This window comes from Eschrichtius robustus, chromosome 6, assembly GCF_028021215.1.
Source record: "Eschrichtius robustus isolate mEscRob2 chromosome 6, mEscRob2.pri, whole genome shotgun sequence".
Classification (NCBI taxonomy): Eukaryota; Metazoa; Chordata; class Mammalia; order Artiodactyla; family Eschrichtiidae; genus Eschrichtius; species Eschrichtius robustus.
In genome coordinates this window covers 75,363,266-75,381,279 of record NC_090829.1, presented here as the reverse complement: position 1 = coordinate 75,381,279, position 18,014 = coordinate 75,363,266, and the positions used below count along the sequence as shown (strand labels likewise).

The following is an 18,014-nucleotide window of genomic DNA, read 5'->3' as shown; positions in this document are numbered from 1 at the left end:
TATTTCCCCCAAACAATTCTCAGAATGGAGTACATTTTTTAGCAGTCAAGAGACAAGGTCAACCTGACTTTATTTCAGGATGAGTTGTCCTTTCTACTATTTTGACCAATAGAGAACCAACCAAGCTTCAAGTCTGACTTGCTTAAAAGGTAAGAAAAAAAGGACTGGTTTTTCAGCTATAGAATTAATAAAATGATAATGTTAAAGCACTGGAGCTTGTTCTTCTGAGAACTATACAGTGTGGAATAAGTATTTTAAAAAATTATTTCACTGTATGTAATACAGGTAAACCATGGAGAACTTATATTCTTCCCCAATGGAACCAGCTGGCAATCATTAAATGTTAGAAAAATCAATCCTTCTCAAAGTATGGTACCTGGGTCAACAACATCAGCATCACCTGGGAACTTCTCAGGCTCCAACCCAGATCTTCTGAATCAGAAACTCTGGGGGTGAGTCGTAGCAATCTGTGTTTTAACATGATTCTGATGCATGCTAAAGTTTGAGAACTTCTGACCTAGAGCTGCAATGTCCAATATGGCAGCCATTAGCTATATGTGCTATTTAAATTTAAATTAACCAAAATGAGATGAAATATTTAGCTCCTCCGTCACACTAGCCACATTTCACATGTTTAATAGTCACATGTGGCTAATGACTATTGTATGGGACAGTACAGATTATAGAACATTTTCATCACCCCAGAAAGGTCTACTGGATAAGTTCTGGCCTACAGCATCAGGTAGAGTGGTCCTGGCTGGAATAAGGAATAGACCCTGGAGTCACTAATAACACAGGCATATCCCTTTATCTCTCGATTCTCAATTTGGCACAAAGGAAACAGGAGGAGAACTGAACTAACTGTTGTTTATCTACTGTTGGTACTAACATTTAACAAGCTATTAAAATATTAATGGCCGTTCTGGAACATTTGTTGTCCTTCAAAAACACTGCACTTTCTGTGATAGTACTCTTTAAAAAGGAAAGATACAAAGAGTGTGTTTCAAAATGAATCAGAGACGATCAGATCTGGGTTTTGATCTGAACCTCATTAGCTGTGACAGTGAATGTATCACTTAATCTCTTTATACCTTAGTTTTCTCATGTGTAAATGATAACTCCTACCTCATTAGGTTTTGTGATGATTAAATACAATGATATAGACATAAAGCACTCAGCAAAGTGTCTAGCATTTAATAAATAGAAACAAAACAACCTCCACAATCTGAAGAGATCAGAAAATTTAGAAATAAATCTTTCATATTCACTAATGGAAACTATGCCTAAAAGGTATCTATTCCTTTTTTTTTTTCTAAAAGACATCTATTCTTGTAATATTTTATACATTTTTCAAAACTGTGGTAGTGATTCAGAGGTTACAATCCTTTTTTGAGCATGCTTCCTCATAGCATTGGTTAACAGGGGAAGAAATCACAACACAGTACCACAGTATCAGAAGGGTGACTACAAAGAGGGAGCTGGATAAGAAGTCAAGTCTAGGGTGCAGGTTGGTGGAGGGGGTGGGGTCATTTGCAATCTCTACTCCCCACCTCCTTTCAACAGATTCACTTGTCTTTGCCATGCTCCAAGGACAGGAACTAATCACTTCACAGCTCCTTGAACTAGTCTGGCTTTCTCCTCATTTCTACACATTTTTTTACTGTACTCCTAAGATCCTTACCCCTGAACCAGCTGGAGTAACTCTCTCTTTAACTCAACTCTAACTGCTAATGGCTCAATCGATGCTCATCTCTTGGACATTGAAATGATGATATTTCTTATAGTTAACTCTGAGATTAGGCCTGAGGATGGGAACTCCATCAGAACCACCTATTTGTAGACTAGCAGCCCTTTAATTCTAGCCAAAGCAATTTAACAATAACAATAAAATCAAGTCATCCTATCACTTCATATGAAAGTTAACTAAGAATATTTAACACTACATTTATTATATACCATATCAAAAGGACCTAAGATCTTTTAATTCATTGTGCATTACTATTATAACTGCAGAAAACTCAGCTGGCTCACAGGAGTTAAGTGAAAAGAGTTAGCACAGCAGGCCTGAGATGGCCATCATTTGAAAGTCCTGTTTGCAAGGACGGCCTTTAGCTGGTGTCTGGGAAGTGGTTTCTCCCAGACTTCACCCACTGTCCCCTTTCCCTCTGCTGATTCTGCTTTGTATCGTTTTGCTTTAACAAAGCTTAGCCATAAGTACAACGAGAGGTTGAGTCCTTTGAGTCCTAGAGAGTCATGAAATCTGGGGGTGGTCTTAGGCACCCCTAACACAAGTATTAATCTCCCCAAATTCACCCTCTACTTATAGCCCATGTCTTGATAAAGGCCCCAGAATGTGGGAAAGAAAGGGAGTTAAATTTTAGAGGTGAAGAAACTTTGAGCTATAAAGTGAACATAGCCCTCTGTTTTCAACCAGACCATGGAGCAAGCAAAGGGCTATACAGTTCCATTTAAAAAATACCTCCAGTTGAGAAAATGAAACATGGCCTACTCCAAAATATCAAACTGTCATAAAATCTCATAGGTCATTTAATTAAAATATCATAGACCGTAGGTCAAAGCTTTCATTGAGAGTTCATGAGTTCTGCTTTTAAAACTCTTAGAAATGGGTCATCAGCCTCAGTTTGCACATCTTCATCAACAGGGAATGCACTCTTCTCAAGAGAGTCCCTTCTTTCCTCTCCTGTTTCTAAAGGATTTTACTGGAATCTGTCTCCCTACAACTTTAATTCATTGTTCTCAGTGCTACTCTCTGGAGTCTCACAGAATGAGTAATATATCTCTCAGTGAAAACCACTGTCTTTGCCAGCCTGTCTTTCTATCTCACTGTGTATATTTGCATCTCTCTGCACCTTTCTCTTCTCTGTGGGCATGTCAATCCCTTCTTTGAGCATCTTTTCCAGTGACTTTCCCACTCTTTCACCTCACCTAGTTATAATATAACTAAAATATATTTAATTGCTTTTTGTATTCATGAACAGAATTTTTACTCTTACTTTCAAAATGAATGGCTGAAACATTAACTTTTTGTAACCTTCAATGAATGTTTTTGTGCAAGTCAGAGGTTCTTCACATATAGAAAGTTTCCTCACCCTCACTCTTACTGAAGAGAGGTGTCTAGTCTACCTACCTTCAATTTCTAACCATGGAGGGAAGGCGATCTTCCCATAAAACTGCAATTAGAAGAGAAGACGCGCAACCTGTTTTAGAGCTTCTTTGCAGGGAATTTTCAACATCTTGTAAGAAAAGTCCTTCTCTGTACTCCAACCACAGAGACTACTCACCTAGGGGTAGAGCTCGGGTCAAGTTAGTAGTTGGAGGATCTGTTTCTGGGGGACAGAGCTCACAGAAGTCCCAACATGATGGGCAGAGCAAGTTTCCATCGTGAATCCAGCCGTTCATCTGAATACTGACGGGGAGGACCTGCCCGGCCCGACTACACAAATATGAAGTATCCTGAACCCAAACCTTCAGACCTTGTGGAGAACAAGAAACCTTCAAAAAGTGAAAAAAAAAAAAAAAAAAATCAGATCAGTAAGATTCTAGTATGTGAGCCTTCTCCCTCAACTGTAGGAAAATATGGCAGAATTTACTAAAAATGCTGGCTATAAAAGACAGTTTGGAATGTGGGCATATTTTAATCTCATATAAAGAGGGTTAAGTTATTCATGTTCTAAAAGAATTTCACTCTGTGGTAGTAGTTCTTAGACTTTTTGTCTAGAATATTTTAAAAAATCTAATGAAAGCTATGGACACTTCCTGAAAAAAACAAGGTAACATACAGCTTTACATACAATTTGGATTCACAGACCCCTGAAGCCAAGTTATCAATAATAAATTTTTGTAGATTCTAGTATCCTCCTATAATTCAGGTTAAATGTCTGTCAAAGAGCCATGAATCACGTCACTTTTTCTACATGTTGCTAAATTTTGTAACTCAAATTTTTTTAGTTGTTTTAAATTATAAAAATAGGGCTTCCCTGGTGGCACAGTGGTTGAGAATCCGCCTGCCAATGCAGGGGACACAGGTTCGAGCCCTGGTCTGGGAAGATCCCACATGCCGCGGAGCGACTGGGCCCGTGAGCCACAACTACTGAGCCTGCGCGTCTGGAGCCTGTGCTCCGCAACAAGAGAGGCCGCGATAGTGAGAGGCCCGCGCACCGTGATGAAGAGTGGCCCCCACTTGCCACAACTAGAGAAAGCCCTCACACAGAAGCGAAGACCCAACACAGCCAAAAATAAATAAATTAATTAATTAATTTAAAAAAAAATATGTACTTAAAAAAAAATTAAAAAAAAAAAATAGGGCTTCCCTGGTGGCGCAGTGGTTAAGAATCTGCCTGCCAATGCAGGGGACACAGGTTTGAGTCGTGGTCCGGGAAGATCCCACATGCCGCGGACCAACTAAGCCTGCGCGCCACAACTACTGAGCCTGCGCTCTAGAGCCCATGAGCCACAACTACTGAAGCCCGCGTGCCTAGAGTCCGTGCTCCGCAACAAGAGAAGCCACCACAATGAGAAGCCCATGGACCGCAACGAAGAGTAGCCCCCGCTCTCTGCAACTAGAAAAAACCCATGCGCAGCAACGAAGACCCAACGCAGCCAAACATAAATAAAATAAATTATAAAAACAATATATGCTCATTGTAAAAAAAAAAGCACACTGTATAGAAATGACATAGTAAAAGTTTGTTATTCATTATCCCTATCCCAGATCCTCTGCTCAGAGATGAAAATGGTCACAGTGATTTTATACAACTGGTAACATCTTTAAAGGCAGGATTCATATCTCAAATACAAGGGGTAACTGATGAAATCAATTTTAAAAAACAAACATATTAAAGCTAACTATAAAAAAATTTCTAATGACTGTGTCGTCTTCAAAGTTGTTTTCTTTTCTTTTTTTTTTAAGGAATTCCTTTATTTTTATTATTTATTTATTTTTAGCTGTGTTGGGTCTTCGTTTCTGTGCAAGGGCTTTCTCTAGTTGCGGCAAGCGGGGGCCGCTCTTCATCGCGGTGCGCGGGCCTCTCTCTATCGCGGCCTCTGTTGTTGCGGAGCACAGGCTCCAGACGCGCAGGCTCAGTAGTTGTGGCTCACGGATCTAGTCGCTCCGCGGCATGTGGGATCTTCCCAGAGCAGGGCTCGAACCTGCGTCCCCTGCATTGGCAAGCTGACGCTCAACCACTGCACCACCAGGGAAGCCCTGTTTTCTTTTTTTAAATAAATTTTATTTATTTATGTATTCATTCATTCATTCTGGCTGCGTTGGGTCCTCACTGCTGCGCACGGGCTTTCTCTAGTTGCTGAGAATGGAGGCCACTCCTTATCGCGGTGCACAGGCTTCTCATTGTACTAGCCGCTCCCATTGTGGAACGCGGGCTCCAGGTATGCAGGCCTCAGTAGCTGTGGCATGCAGGCTCAGCAGTTGTGGCTCGTGGGCTCCAGAGCGCAGGCTCAGCAGCTGTGGCGCATGGGCTTAGCCACTCCGTGGCATGTGGGATCCTCCCAGACCAGGGCTTGAACTCTCATCCCCTGCATCGGCAGGTGGACTCCCAACCACTGTGCCACCATGGAAGCCCTCAAAGTTGTTTTCTAAAAAGACTTAACATTATGCTACTTCACCTTAAATATTTCTGGAACTTCTCTCCTGGAACTATCTTCTAAGAAAGTGCATGGTTCTGAGTATGTTTGATGGTGGCAAATTTTTACTTTGCAAGTAGATGTAATTTTTGGAAATACCCAAAACTTGCCCAGATCCAAGTCTGGTAAAGGCAGTTGACTAAAGTGGTTAAGACTAGGTCAACATAGGTATGATGTAAAATACTGAAATTGACTTCTTAGATGGCTATTAAACTATCTCTAAAAGCAATTTAAAAAGGAGTTCCAAAAGTGCTTTTCAACAATGGAGTCATTTTAAAAACAACTCTTTTCATCAATTAAGTTTAAATATAACATTCATTTGGAAATTTAAGTTATAATAAGCTATCAAGAAAATAAACAACAAAGTGTAAACTCTTCTATAAGTCTGTCATTCAATGACCCACACCCAGTAAGCATCACCACAGCTGCAATGCAACGTAATCATTCTTTTAAGTGAGAATTGACTGGGTATTGTGCTTGGTGCTGAAAAGGATACCAAAGAAGTCCATGACACAGTGCCTGACCTCTAGCAGCTTTAATTGAGGAGAGAAGGGTAGGATATACAAATTTCCCCCCAAAATTAACAGTGTCAGACTGTTTTATGATAAAGAGGCAATAAATGATAGGAAAAAGAACAACAAAGATTAGAAAGTTCCATGGAAGAAAGCATTTATAGTCTAAAGATGTGCACAGGGTTTGCATCACAGTGAGGGAGACATGTTGTAAGCTGGTGGGCTGTGTCAGAGTCCAAGTGGGTGAGGAGGGTAACTGCGTAGGGGTGGATGAAGATGGAAAGGATGTGGACAGATCAAATAACAAGCATATTAAACACAAAGAGAACCAGATTTCTCACTGCTTGAAAGAAGAGTTACAAATATGGGAAGGGAGAAAACTAAAATGAATTATTTGGTGTTAAACTGGAATCAAAGATACTGGTACAAACTCATGGTTACATATATGCACAGGTACAAGTATATATAAAATTACATACACACATATATTTCCTAGCTCTGTTCACCAAGAAGGCCTGGGGAGCAGCTGTATCCCAAGAGCAATGAACAATACATCTAGCACCCAGACTTTATTTTTTTATCTTTATTTTTTAAATAAATTTATTTATTTATTTTTGGCTGCGTTGGGTCTTTGTTGCTGTGCACAGTCTGTCTCTAGATGCGGCAAGTGGGGGCTACTCTTTGTTGTGATGCGTGGGCTTCTCGTTGAGGTGGCTTCTCTTGTTGCAGAGCACGGGATCTAGGTGTGCAGGCTTCAGTAGTTGTGGCATGCAGGCTCAGTAGTTGTGGCTCACGGGCTCTAGAGCGCAGGCTCAGTGGTTGTGGCACACGGGCTCAGTTGCTCTGCAGCATGTGGGGTCTTCCTGGACCACGGCTCAAACCCCTGTCCCCTGCATTGGCAGGCGGATTCTTAACCACTGTGCCACCAGGGAAGTCCCTAGCACCCAGACTTTAGTCTCTAAATACCTCACTCCACTAAAAGAAACAAGAGCTCCTTGGAGAAATGATTAATTCCAGGGCTGGGGCAAAGAAAGTGAAGATGAGCCTAGAATATCTTGTGCTAGAAAGCAAGGAAATAGTTTAAAAGATAGGACAGCCAAAAGGACACAGGAACCAACATGAAGGGCTCCCTCCCTTTGGCTAAATCTGGGGCAACTTAAATATCCAAATAAATAATGATAGTAATGGTAATACCCACTGAATAAAATGCAATCTGTGAGTCAATACAGATTTAAATGCATAAATTAATAAAATGAAAGTATGATAAGAAATAAGTTATTGATATAGTACTTTTCCCCCCAAATACTTACTAATTAAAAAGGGAATTAATTAAAAGAGAAAAACAGTAACTTGACAGTGGAGAAGCCTGGTAGATACCAGCAAGTTAACATGACCAGCAAAGGGACAAATCAAGAGTGCACCACCAGGGACTTCCCTGGTGGTCCAGGGGTTAAGAATTGTCTTGCAATGCAGGGGATGCTGGTTTGATCCCTAGCTGGGGAACTGGGATCCCACATGCAATGGGGCAACTAAGCCCCTGCACCATAACTAGAGAGCCCACATGCCGCAACTAATGAGCCTGCACACCACAACTAGAGAGAAGCCCGCACACTGCAATGAAAGGTCCTGCGTGCCACAACTAAGACCTGACGCAGCCAAAAAAAATAAATAAAAAAAAAAGTGTACCACCAAAAAAACACAAGCATCACTTCTGTGATATTACTGCCCAAAACATATTACATGAATTTAATCATGAGGAAACATCAGACAAACCCAAATGGAGACACATCATAGATTAAGAACTGGCTTGTAATCTTTAAAAGTGTCAAGGTTATGAAAGTCAAGAAAAGACTGAGGAACTGTTCCAGATTGAAGGAGACCAGAGATGTGACAACTACTCAATATGTGGTATCAGTGCAGATCCTATTACTACAAGGACATTATTGGGACAATCGGCAAAACTTGAACGGGGTCCAAGAATTAGATGTATCAGTGTTATTTCCTGATTTTTTTGGTAGTACTGTGGTCATATAGGAGGATGTCCTTGTTTATAAGGAATACACATTAAAGTATTTAGGGGTGAAGGGACAGACTGTCAGCAATTTGCACTTAAATGACCCATATTTTTGTACCATTCTTGCAAATTCTCTGTCAAAATAAGTAAAACAAAGAACAACAGAAAACAAAACAGCTAATCCATATGCTAATTGTTTGGAAATCATGCACATTTCCCCATATAAATGGTTTTGAGTATTAAATTAGCAAAATTAACTGACAACACTAGGTACTACAGGGAAGCCAAGTACATTCAGTCTTTGTAGATGGTATTACAAATCTACGTAATCCCTTTGTGGTGGTGGTGGTGGTGTAGAGAAGACATTAAAACAGGCTGGAAAGGTTATCCTCCTATTATAGTTCACACTGTTCCAGCTTTATCCCCTTTATCCTAATAGTCTCACTTACGTGAATTTATTTTAAAAAATTGATTTTAAAAAGGTAAAGCATGTAAATATAGTTACAAAAGCATTTTTATATAGTGAAAAGTAAAAATTAATTCAATATCTCACAGGAAAATGACTTCCCTAATTATGATACTTTAAAATGATGCAATGTTCTACAGCTATGAACAGTAAGTATTATTATTGGGAGAACTTGGAAAAGGTATCTTGGTCTGTATAAAAAGTACTAAGTAAAGTCACTGAAACAAAATTATGTATTCTGATTACAACTAGATCAAAACTATGTATTTAAGCAATACATAATCTTTAATAGAATGAATTCATCAGAAAATGGTTGCTGGATTATAGTTGTCAGATTATAGGATTATAGCTGGAAAGTGTTTATTTTTAATTGTCTTTTATAAGGTTTCAAAGGTAATTTTACATGAATTGTATGGTGTGTGAATTATACCTCAATAAAGCAGTTACCAAAAAAAAGAGTTAATTTTAAAGAAACTTTAAAAATAATAAGTTAAATTGTCAGCTACATTAGTCCATTTAGCTCTTGTAGGTGAAATACACAACAAATTCTTATGTTTCAGTTTTCAGGATCACACTCTCCTCCCTGATGTCCGTTAGTAGGGTATGGAATATTCATTAGGTTTGATGCTCCTAAGTTACAGAATGCCTGTATCTTAGTAAGTTCTATGGTGATGCAGTCATTTAATATCAGACATGCAAATAATAAATTAAGAAAATAGTAGTTTGCTCTCTTTGGATTTCTAATTTCAAAGGAAAAAAATCTACTATTAATCAGTAGTTGATTTATTAATTCTTAAATCCATGCTTTCTTCAGATTTTACAAAATAAATTATAGTTTTTTTCCATTACAAAGTAGTTTTAAAGAACAAAATTACAGAACTTCCCTGGTGGCGCAGTGGTTAAGAATCCGCCTGCAATGCAGGGGACATGGGTTTGATCCCTGGTCCAGGAAGATCCCACATGCCGTGGAGCAACTAAGCCTGTGCACCACAACTACTGAGTCTGTGCTCTAGAGCCCGTGAGCCACAACTACCGAGCCTGTGTGCCACAACTACTGAAGCCCACTTTGCAACAAGGAGAAGCCACCGCAATAAGAAGCCCACGAGCAGCAGCGAAAGACCCAACGCAACCAAAAATAAATAAATAAATAAATAAATAAATTTAAAAAAGGAACAAAATTACATGTTTCCTAATATTTCCTTAGGATCTATGCCCAGAAGCAAAATTATTATAAAACTTGCTGATATATAGCAACTATATATAATTTTTAAACAGACAGAGAAAGGCAATTTCTCTCAAAGAAATGACAATATTTTGACAAAACACAAATATCCAAACTAATATTTACAATAAATAAGTTAAAGTATTAATCAGTAGAAATAAAAGATATAAAATGTATTTGAAAATATAAAAACCATATAATGAGATACAATTATGTAATATTTGGTACAGTTATTAACAATCATATGGTTTACCTGATAGCATCCACTCCCCCAGTCCGGGTAACTCAGCTTCCTTTCACACTTTTCCATGACAAATGCTGATTTCTGAATTAGACAAACTGAATGAGGTCCATACTTTTCAGCACCATAGTTTTTAAAAAGGTCTGAAGCAAACCAGAAAAGTTTTCTTTATTAAAAATTGACTTTGGGCTCAAAGAATAAGAAATTGAAGTATTCCACTCTTATAATTAAAAGTTGCTTTAAAAATCAAACATGTTTCATGGAAATTTTCAATTAAAAAAAATCAAGAGAGAGGGTTCCAAACTCAAACTGGATTCTCAATAAAGCAATTAGTAGGAGAATTATTATATCAGAAGCAAGAGATAAAATTGGGCCTAAAGCAACTAAGTTAAATATATAGAGGAAATGGCACTAAGAATCACCTTCAATGGTGTCCTAAATAGGAGTCACTTCCCAAGTGACCCATGATAGGATAAGGCCAAGTGATTTATATAATGAAGATTTTTTTGGAGTGCTGCAACTTTTGCAAGAAGTTCTTGTATTTTCAACTTATGCCATCTCCTGGAAGTCAATAAATGACAGGTTGAACTAGTCTTAGACTAAGCACAAATCTGCAGAGGTATGGGGCAGACTAAATGACCCCTAACTAGCTAATGGACAAAGGAATGAAGTCCTTAAAGCCTAGGAATAAAAAAAAAAAAAAAAAAAAAGCCTAGGAATAATTTTTTCTCTTTACACTTAATACAAGTTTCACCTTTTGAAAGCAGAGTTCAATTAGCCCATTTTGAAATATTATAAAGATAAAAATTTTATGTCAGTTTAAAAAAATCTTAATTGTATAAGCTAAGAAAGAAAATGTAAAACAATAAAACAGAACTTTATTTTTCTTTATTTATGAATATTTCAAAGTCTTCAAAACACATAGTGATCATTGTCAAAAAAAAGAAAAGAGGGGTCAGGCCAACCCTCAGGCCAAATCCTGAGAAATACCTGTTTTTATAAAGAAAGTTTTACTGGAACACAGCTATACTCATTCACTTACATATTATCTGTAAGTGCTTTCACACTTAACAGCAGAGCTGAAAAGTTGCAACAGAGACTGCATGACCCATAAAGCCTAAAATATTGACTATCTTGCTTTTTATAATAAATATTTGCCAACTCCAGCTCTAAAATATTAAAATGTGACACTATATCTTTGGCAAACCCATAATTGATAAATACGTGCATTTCTTTTGCTGTAACATGCAACTGTTGCGTAGTTATGTCATTAGACATTTATTAAGTAGGTAAGTGATGGGAAAAAATGACTGTACAAATCCAGTTACATCTGCCAGGTTTAAGAATAAAAGGAAAAAAATTATGGAAATTTTAATTTTAAATGATTTAGTCTGAAATAAAGTATGGAACGGGGGTGGAGAGGAAAGGACCAGGTTAAAAATTTTGATGACCACAGGCAGAAAAACTACTTATTGCTCTTGATTAACAAATCAGATGTGAGAACATTTTGTTTACAAAGGTGGTTAGTATGAGCTATAACTACTATTGCTGAATATCCAATTGCCATACTGTTTATTTCCTTGATGACCTGTTCATTTAAATATACTAAATGGGAATAAATAAGATGGCAATACATCTTACTAGCCATGGGACAATAGTATTATTCTGATATCTGGAGAATGACATGTTATGTCTAAATTACATAAAATGCACACTCCTCAGGAGAGGAAAGAATAGAATACCTAATATGATTTAATAAAAAGAGTTCTGCATTGGAGGATCTCGCACTGACATCAATTAAATGTATTACTTAGTAGCTCTTCCCTCATCTGTGAAATTCGATAATATCTTCTCTATGTCTCTTGTCAGGTTTTTAGACGAACAAAATGAAATGATAAAAGTGAAATTGTTTTGCAAATGAAGTGTCATGCAAATATAAGGTATTACTAAACAGTAGTGTGTGTACACACATGTGCAAGTGTATCTAATAGCTAACAATCCTTTCTATGTGTCGTAATTCTAAGCACTTACTGTATTAGTTCATTTAATCCTCACAACTCTATGAGACAGGTATTATCTCTTTTGTACAGAGGAGAAAACTGAGGCGCAGAGAAGTTACTTTGAACAGGTGGATAGCAGTGGAACCACAACATAAACTCAGACAATCTGGCTCCAGGGTCTGTATCCTTAACCACTATTTTGTATTGTTGATATATACTTTTAATATGTATATAACATTTAATTTCACTAAACTACTAACCTGGTTGATTTTCCAATACTCTACAATCTGAGCTGCGCTGATATTCACCACTTAAATGCCAACTGAATTCCTGACTGAAAGGGCAGTAGTCAGCAATTTCTACTGAACCACCATAATAAGGCAGATCTTCTGCAGGTACTCCACTGAGTTCATCGAAGTACTACAAAGAAAAAAATATTAGGAAGGCAGGAGAGTAAGAAACATTCTACATAATCAAAACAAAGCCCACAGGCAATTTATAGCAACCAATTAATGCTGTATAACACAAAGAAGATATTAATCTATTTTTTTCATACATAGTACAACACAAAGATAGTAATATACTACCTGAGGGGTATTTTGAGGTTGTTGTAGTTTTAGAAATAAGCAAGGTAAGTAAATTAGTCTGTTTTTTATTAGATGACAAATTTGACTAATGTTTTAAAAGGATGAATAGGAAGAGTTTTAAGAGCTGACAAAACACAAAACTAATGCATAGAATTAAGATGTTTTAAATTTAATGTACTTCAAGTGTTTTTAGGAGAATTAATTTATATGTTGTTTTGACAAACTTGAAAAAACCATAAGAAAATGAATGAGATCATATATATAAAATACTTTGAACACCAAAGGAACAAGGTACCAGATAAATTTTAAAGATTTCACATTTTAGATTATATTACTAAGAGTAGAAATATATAGTCGCCATCTTCTGGTGTCTAAAGCACTCAGTGTGGTCATAAACATATGTAGGAAGCTCAAAATTTAGCAGCAATCACTTTAAATTCACTTCTGAGATATCATTTCTGACTAATGGGTCCTCTGTCAATGGCAGGCAGAGCTGAGGCTTTTTTTAGAAATAGCCACTTCAACAAAAAACTTAAAGGTCAAATCAGAGATTCAGACTGGACACATGGGACCGTTTCCTTCATCTTTCAGATCTCATTAGGCAAACTTTTCTAAAGCAGAACTTCCAAGTCTTCTAATTAACTGAACTACAGTACCTTAGTTACTCTATTTTATTTCCTTTTTAAAAATTTTTTTTATTTTATAATGGGTGTAGTTGATTAACAATGTTGTGTTAGTTTCAGGTGTACAGCAAAGTGATTCAGTTATACATGTATCTATTGTTTTTCAAATTCTTTTTCCATTTAGGTAATTACAGAGTATTCAGCAGAGTTCCCTGTGATATACAGTAGGTCTTTATTGGTTATCTATTTTAAATACATCAGTGTGTACATGTCAATCCCAAGCTCCCAATCTATCCCTCCCCCTCCCCCTTCCCCCCTGGTAACCATAAGTTCGTTCTCTAAGTCTGTGAGTCTGTTTCTGTTTTGTAAATAAGTTTAGTTGTATCATTTTTTAAAGATTCCGCATATAAGTGACATATGATATTTGTCTTCTTCGGTTAGTTTCTTTCTTTAAAGAACCTTGTTTTTGATATAAATTAAAGACGAAGACTTTGGAAATAATTAAAAAGAAAATACAAACAATTTATAAAAAGTAGATCAAAATAGGGACTTCCCCAGTGGTCCAGTGGTTAAGACTCCACGCTCCCAATGCAGGGCGCCCGAGTTCGAACCCTGGTCAGGGAACTAGATCCCACATGCCACAACTAAGACCTGGCGCAGCCAAATAAATAAAAAAATAAATATATATTTTAAAATAGATCAAAATAAATATTCTAAACGTCTCTTACCATTACTACAAGACATTGCTGGATATTAATTAATTGCTATCAATTAACACATTGGTTATAAAGAAATGGAAGAATTCTTCAGTTTTTTCTAACTTACAGAAAACAAATGGGGGCTTAAAAATTGAAAAACTTAAGAGAATTCACTCTTCTAATTCAAAATGGAGACTTCTTTTTAAAAGGTTGATTCCTGAAACCGTGCCCCAAACAAGTGTTACCTGGTACTCCTGAGGTAAAGGTTTCGGAAACTTCTGCAAATTACACACTGCAACTGCTCTCTGGTCCTGTCTGCAAGTTAACTGCAATGGATTACTTCTGAGCGTGTTACAGTAAGGGCTCAGCATTTGTCTCCTGTACACAAAGATAAAACACCATGGTATCAAACTCTGAAGAAGATATTATAAGTCTATTCTAGAGTTTGTCTTTTCCATTACAATTTCAATATGTTTTAATACCTTAAAACTAATTGCTAAATCAGTTGTAAGTTATAAACTTACTTTTCAAAGCATAAAGGAAATGCTTAATGTAGGTGTGAGGATTAATGCTAGATATATGACTCTTTCACTGTTATTAAATAAGGTCCTATTTATCTCTTTCTCCACTTTTGCCATAAAATGGAGTTCCAAGGTCCCTAACCAGTCTGCCTTCTTCTCTCTACCTTTCAGAGTCTTCTTACAGTTGTTTTATTTATAATGTCTAGGGGTTTTAGTTGTGCTTAGAAGGAGGACTAGGAAAGAGTACATCTACATCTTCCCAGAAATGGACGTGGGACTTGTATTTTTATATTATTTTTTAAAAAAGGTTTCCCGGGGGAGTTCCCTGGTGGCCTAGTGGTTAGGATTCTGGGTTTTCACTGCCATGGCCCGGGTTCAATCCCCAGTCGGGGAACTGAGATCCTGCAAGCTGCACATGGCACCGTGAAAAAAAAAAAAAATTCCCCAGGTGATTGTGATGCATTCAGACTAAGGAACTATGTTGGGGAATAATATGATGTTGTATCCCGCAGGCTTGCAAGCCTGGTAGATGCCCAGCCTCCAGACTGAAGAAAGAGCGCAGAGACAGTGACAAAGACATCAATGGTTTATTCTTACACATCTGAAACAAAAGCGTCCTGGAGTGACACCCCACCGTGTATGGTAGACTGCAGGCGGGACATGGCAGCAATCTTCCCTACTCAGGGGAGAAAGGGGCTACCATTTATGGGGGAACTGACGTCAGGTGGGCTCATCAGTTACCAGGGAAGCCAGCAGCTGGGGTGGGGGCAAGCAGGTAGGCAGTTACTGATTAAGCCCTATAATTCAGAGGATTGGATAGTCATGTGAATGAAGCAGGGACTGGTCGAGCAGATGAACAGAGAACAAGAGGACAGCCATCTTGAATGGCCTGACCATACACATTTTATTTGGCATTTTATGATTAATAGAACTTTCAAATAGTATATAATCTCATTATTTCTAAAAGGAACCCTCCAAAGTAGAACTAGTATCTTCATTTTACTGATAAGTAAAAAGTTTGAGACAATTAGCTTGCCCAAGATCATAAAGCTGATGAGGGACAGAGCTGAGACTTCAATCTCTCTCTCCAAGGCCAGTGCCTTGCTCATCACAGAAGTACCTGGTGATGGGTACTTGTGTTAAAGATGTTATTCTTATCTTTTGTCATCTGGGCTAGGCCTCAAAGCAGTTTAAATCACTCATAGTTTCTACTAAGGAGTCTGACGTCTGAGTTATAAGCCTGCTGTGAGAAAAGCTGCTCATAAGCAGTAGCAGGAAGCATTGCAGTTACTTTTGGGACAGCTAGTTAACTCCAGTACTACAACCTGATCTGCCAGTGTAGTTGTTCCCAAATTTTGCTGCACATTAGAATCATCTAGAGAGATTTTTAAAGTCTCCACGCCCACCTTGCACCCCATACCAATTGAATCAGAATGTATGAAGGCAGGAATCAGGCATTAGTATGACTCATAAAAGGACAAACTGATAATTTGAAATTCATCAAAGTTAAAAAACTTTTGCTCCACAAAAACCTTATTAAGAGAACTAAAAGTCATATTGGCATAAGACACGAAGAGACATCTCACCAAAGAGGATATGTAGATAGCAAATAAGTACATTAAAAGATGTTCAACATCATTAGCCATTAGGGAAATGCAAATTAAAATCACAATGATATATCACACTACCTTTCAGAATAGCTAAAATAAAAAACGGTGACGGGGGCAGTCAAGATGGCGTACTAGGAGGATGTGGAATTTGCATCTCCTCACAACTAGGGCACCTACCAGGCTCCCGTGGGGGACCATGGAGACCTAAGGGGATGGGAGGAAACCCCAGTGACTAGGTAGGATGTGGGGCATGGGAGGAGTGAGGGGGGAGGAGAAGTGGAGGTGGGATGGGACTGGCACCCCTGAGGGGCGGCTGGGGGAGCGGAAGGGATCCCACTCCCCAAGGGGGAAACTGGGGAACCACTGGGAGGGCAGAAGATCAAAAGGGAGTGTGGTCAGGTTTCCCCTGCCCACCTGGACCCCCAGGAACCTGTTGAGAACCCGGGCCTGATCCTCTGCCCACCTAGGCCCCCTCCAGCCACGTGGGTCCTGAGGGAGTGGGAGGGAGGGAAGGGGGAGCAAAAGTAAAGGCTGGACCTACGGGACCTGCACCCCTGAGGGGTGGATGGGGGAGGGGAAGGAGTTCCTACACCCAGCAGGACACACCCACAGTTAGGGGTCCAGCCCGACGGTGGACAGCCTGGGGGAGACAGTGGGGGAGGGGCGCAAAGGAACAGAAGAGAACAGGGCCAGTGCTTTCCCTGTCCACTTAGGCACCGGGAAGCCTGCTGGGCTCCCAGGCCTAATCCTCTGCCCTTGGAGCCTCCCTCCTGCCACACAGAGCCCAAGCCCCGCCCCTACACCCCCACCCAGGGCCCCACCTCTACACTCGGAGATCCCCTCTGAGACCCCCTCCAACGGTGCTGGGCCTAAACCCCACCCACACACCCTCACGCAGGGCCCTACGTCCAAACTCCGGAACCCCACACTCCAGAGGTCCTCCTTTCGACGTGCTGCCTCTCCCTTTCTGGGCAGGTCCTAAGCAGAGGCCCTGTGCCATGCTCAAATTTCACCCCCCACCTGCCTAGGTCCTGCCCCACCCTACACCCCACCTCTGCCTAAGTTCCACCCCCACCCCCCCAGCCTAAACTGTGCCCCCATAGCCAAGGCTTTTTCTTTGTTTTTTTTTCCACTTTTAGATTGGGGTTCTGTTTTACCTTGTTGATTCACTGTTGTTGATTCTTTTATATTTTTCCTAATAAAGCTTTTATTTTTCTAATTTTATTTTATTCTTTATACTTTGTTAGTGATCTCTCCTTTTGGCTTGTTGCCCCCCTCCCTTTTTTTTCTTTTTTTTGCTGGGGTTTTATTTTACCTGTTGCAGTTGTTTCAATTATAGTTTTATTTTTCCTGATATATTTTTATCTTTCTAATTTTCTTTTGTTTTTTATTCTTTGATATTGTACTGCTCTTTTTTTTCTTTCTTCCTTTTTTTTTTTTTTTTTTTTAACTGTGCTGTGAAGCTTGCGGGATCTTGGTTCCCAGGCCAGAGGTTGGGCCCAAGCTCCTGTGGTGGGAGCTCTGAGTCCAAACTGCTGGACTAACAGAGAACCTCAGACCCCAGGGAATATCAATCGGAGTGAGGCCTCCAGAAGGTCCTCATCTCAGCACCAAGACTCAGCTCTATCTAACTGCCTGCAAACTCCAGTGCTGAACGTCTCAGGCCAAACAACCAGTAAGACAGGAATACAGTACCACCCATCAAAAAAAAAAAAAAAAAGGAAACGACAAAAAAATATGTTACAGATGAAGAAGCAAGGTGAAAACCTACAAGACCAAATAAACGAAGAAGAAACAGGAAACCTACCCGAAAAAGAATTCAGAGTAATGACAGTAAAGATAATCCAAAATCTCAGAAA

The 18,014-nt window shown here is 38.9% G+C and overlaps 1 protein-coding gene across 3 annotated transcripts in view; it reads right to left on the bottom strand.

The window, feature by feature from the left end:
* LMLN (leishmanolysin like peptidase) overlaps positions 1–18,014 on the bottom strand; it is a 96,683-nt gene that overhangs the window by 23,160 nt on the left and 55,509 nt on the right. For all 3 annotated transcript variants that reach the window (XM_068546571.1, XM_068546570.1, XM_068546572.1), the window contains 4 exons: positions 14,270–14,402; positions 12,377–12,536; positions 10,129–10,259; positions 3,303–3,513 (listed from right to left, as the gene is read on the bottom strand). In XM_068546571.1, the coding sequence (XP_068402672.1) occupies positions 3,303–3,513; positions 10,129–10,259; positions 12,377–12,536; positions 14,270–14,402 (635 nt within the window). The remainder of the gene's footprint in view (positions 1–3,302; positions 3,514–10,128; positions 10,260–12,376; positions 12,537–14,269; positions 14,403–18,014) is intronic.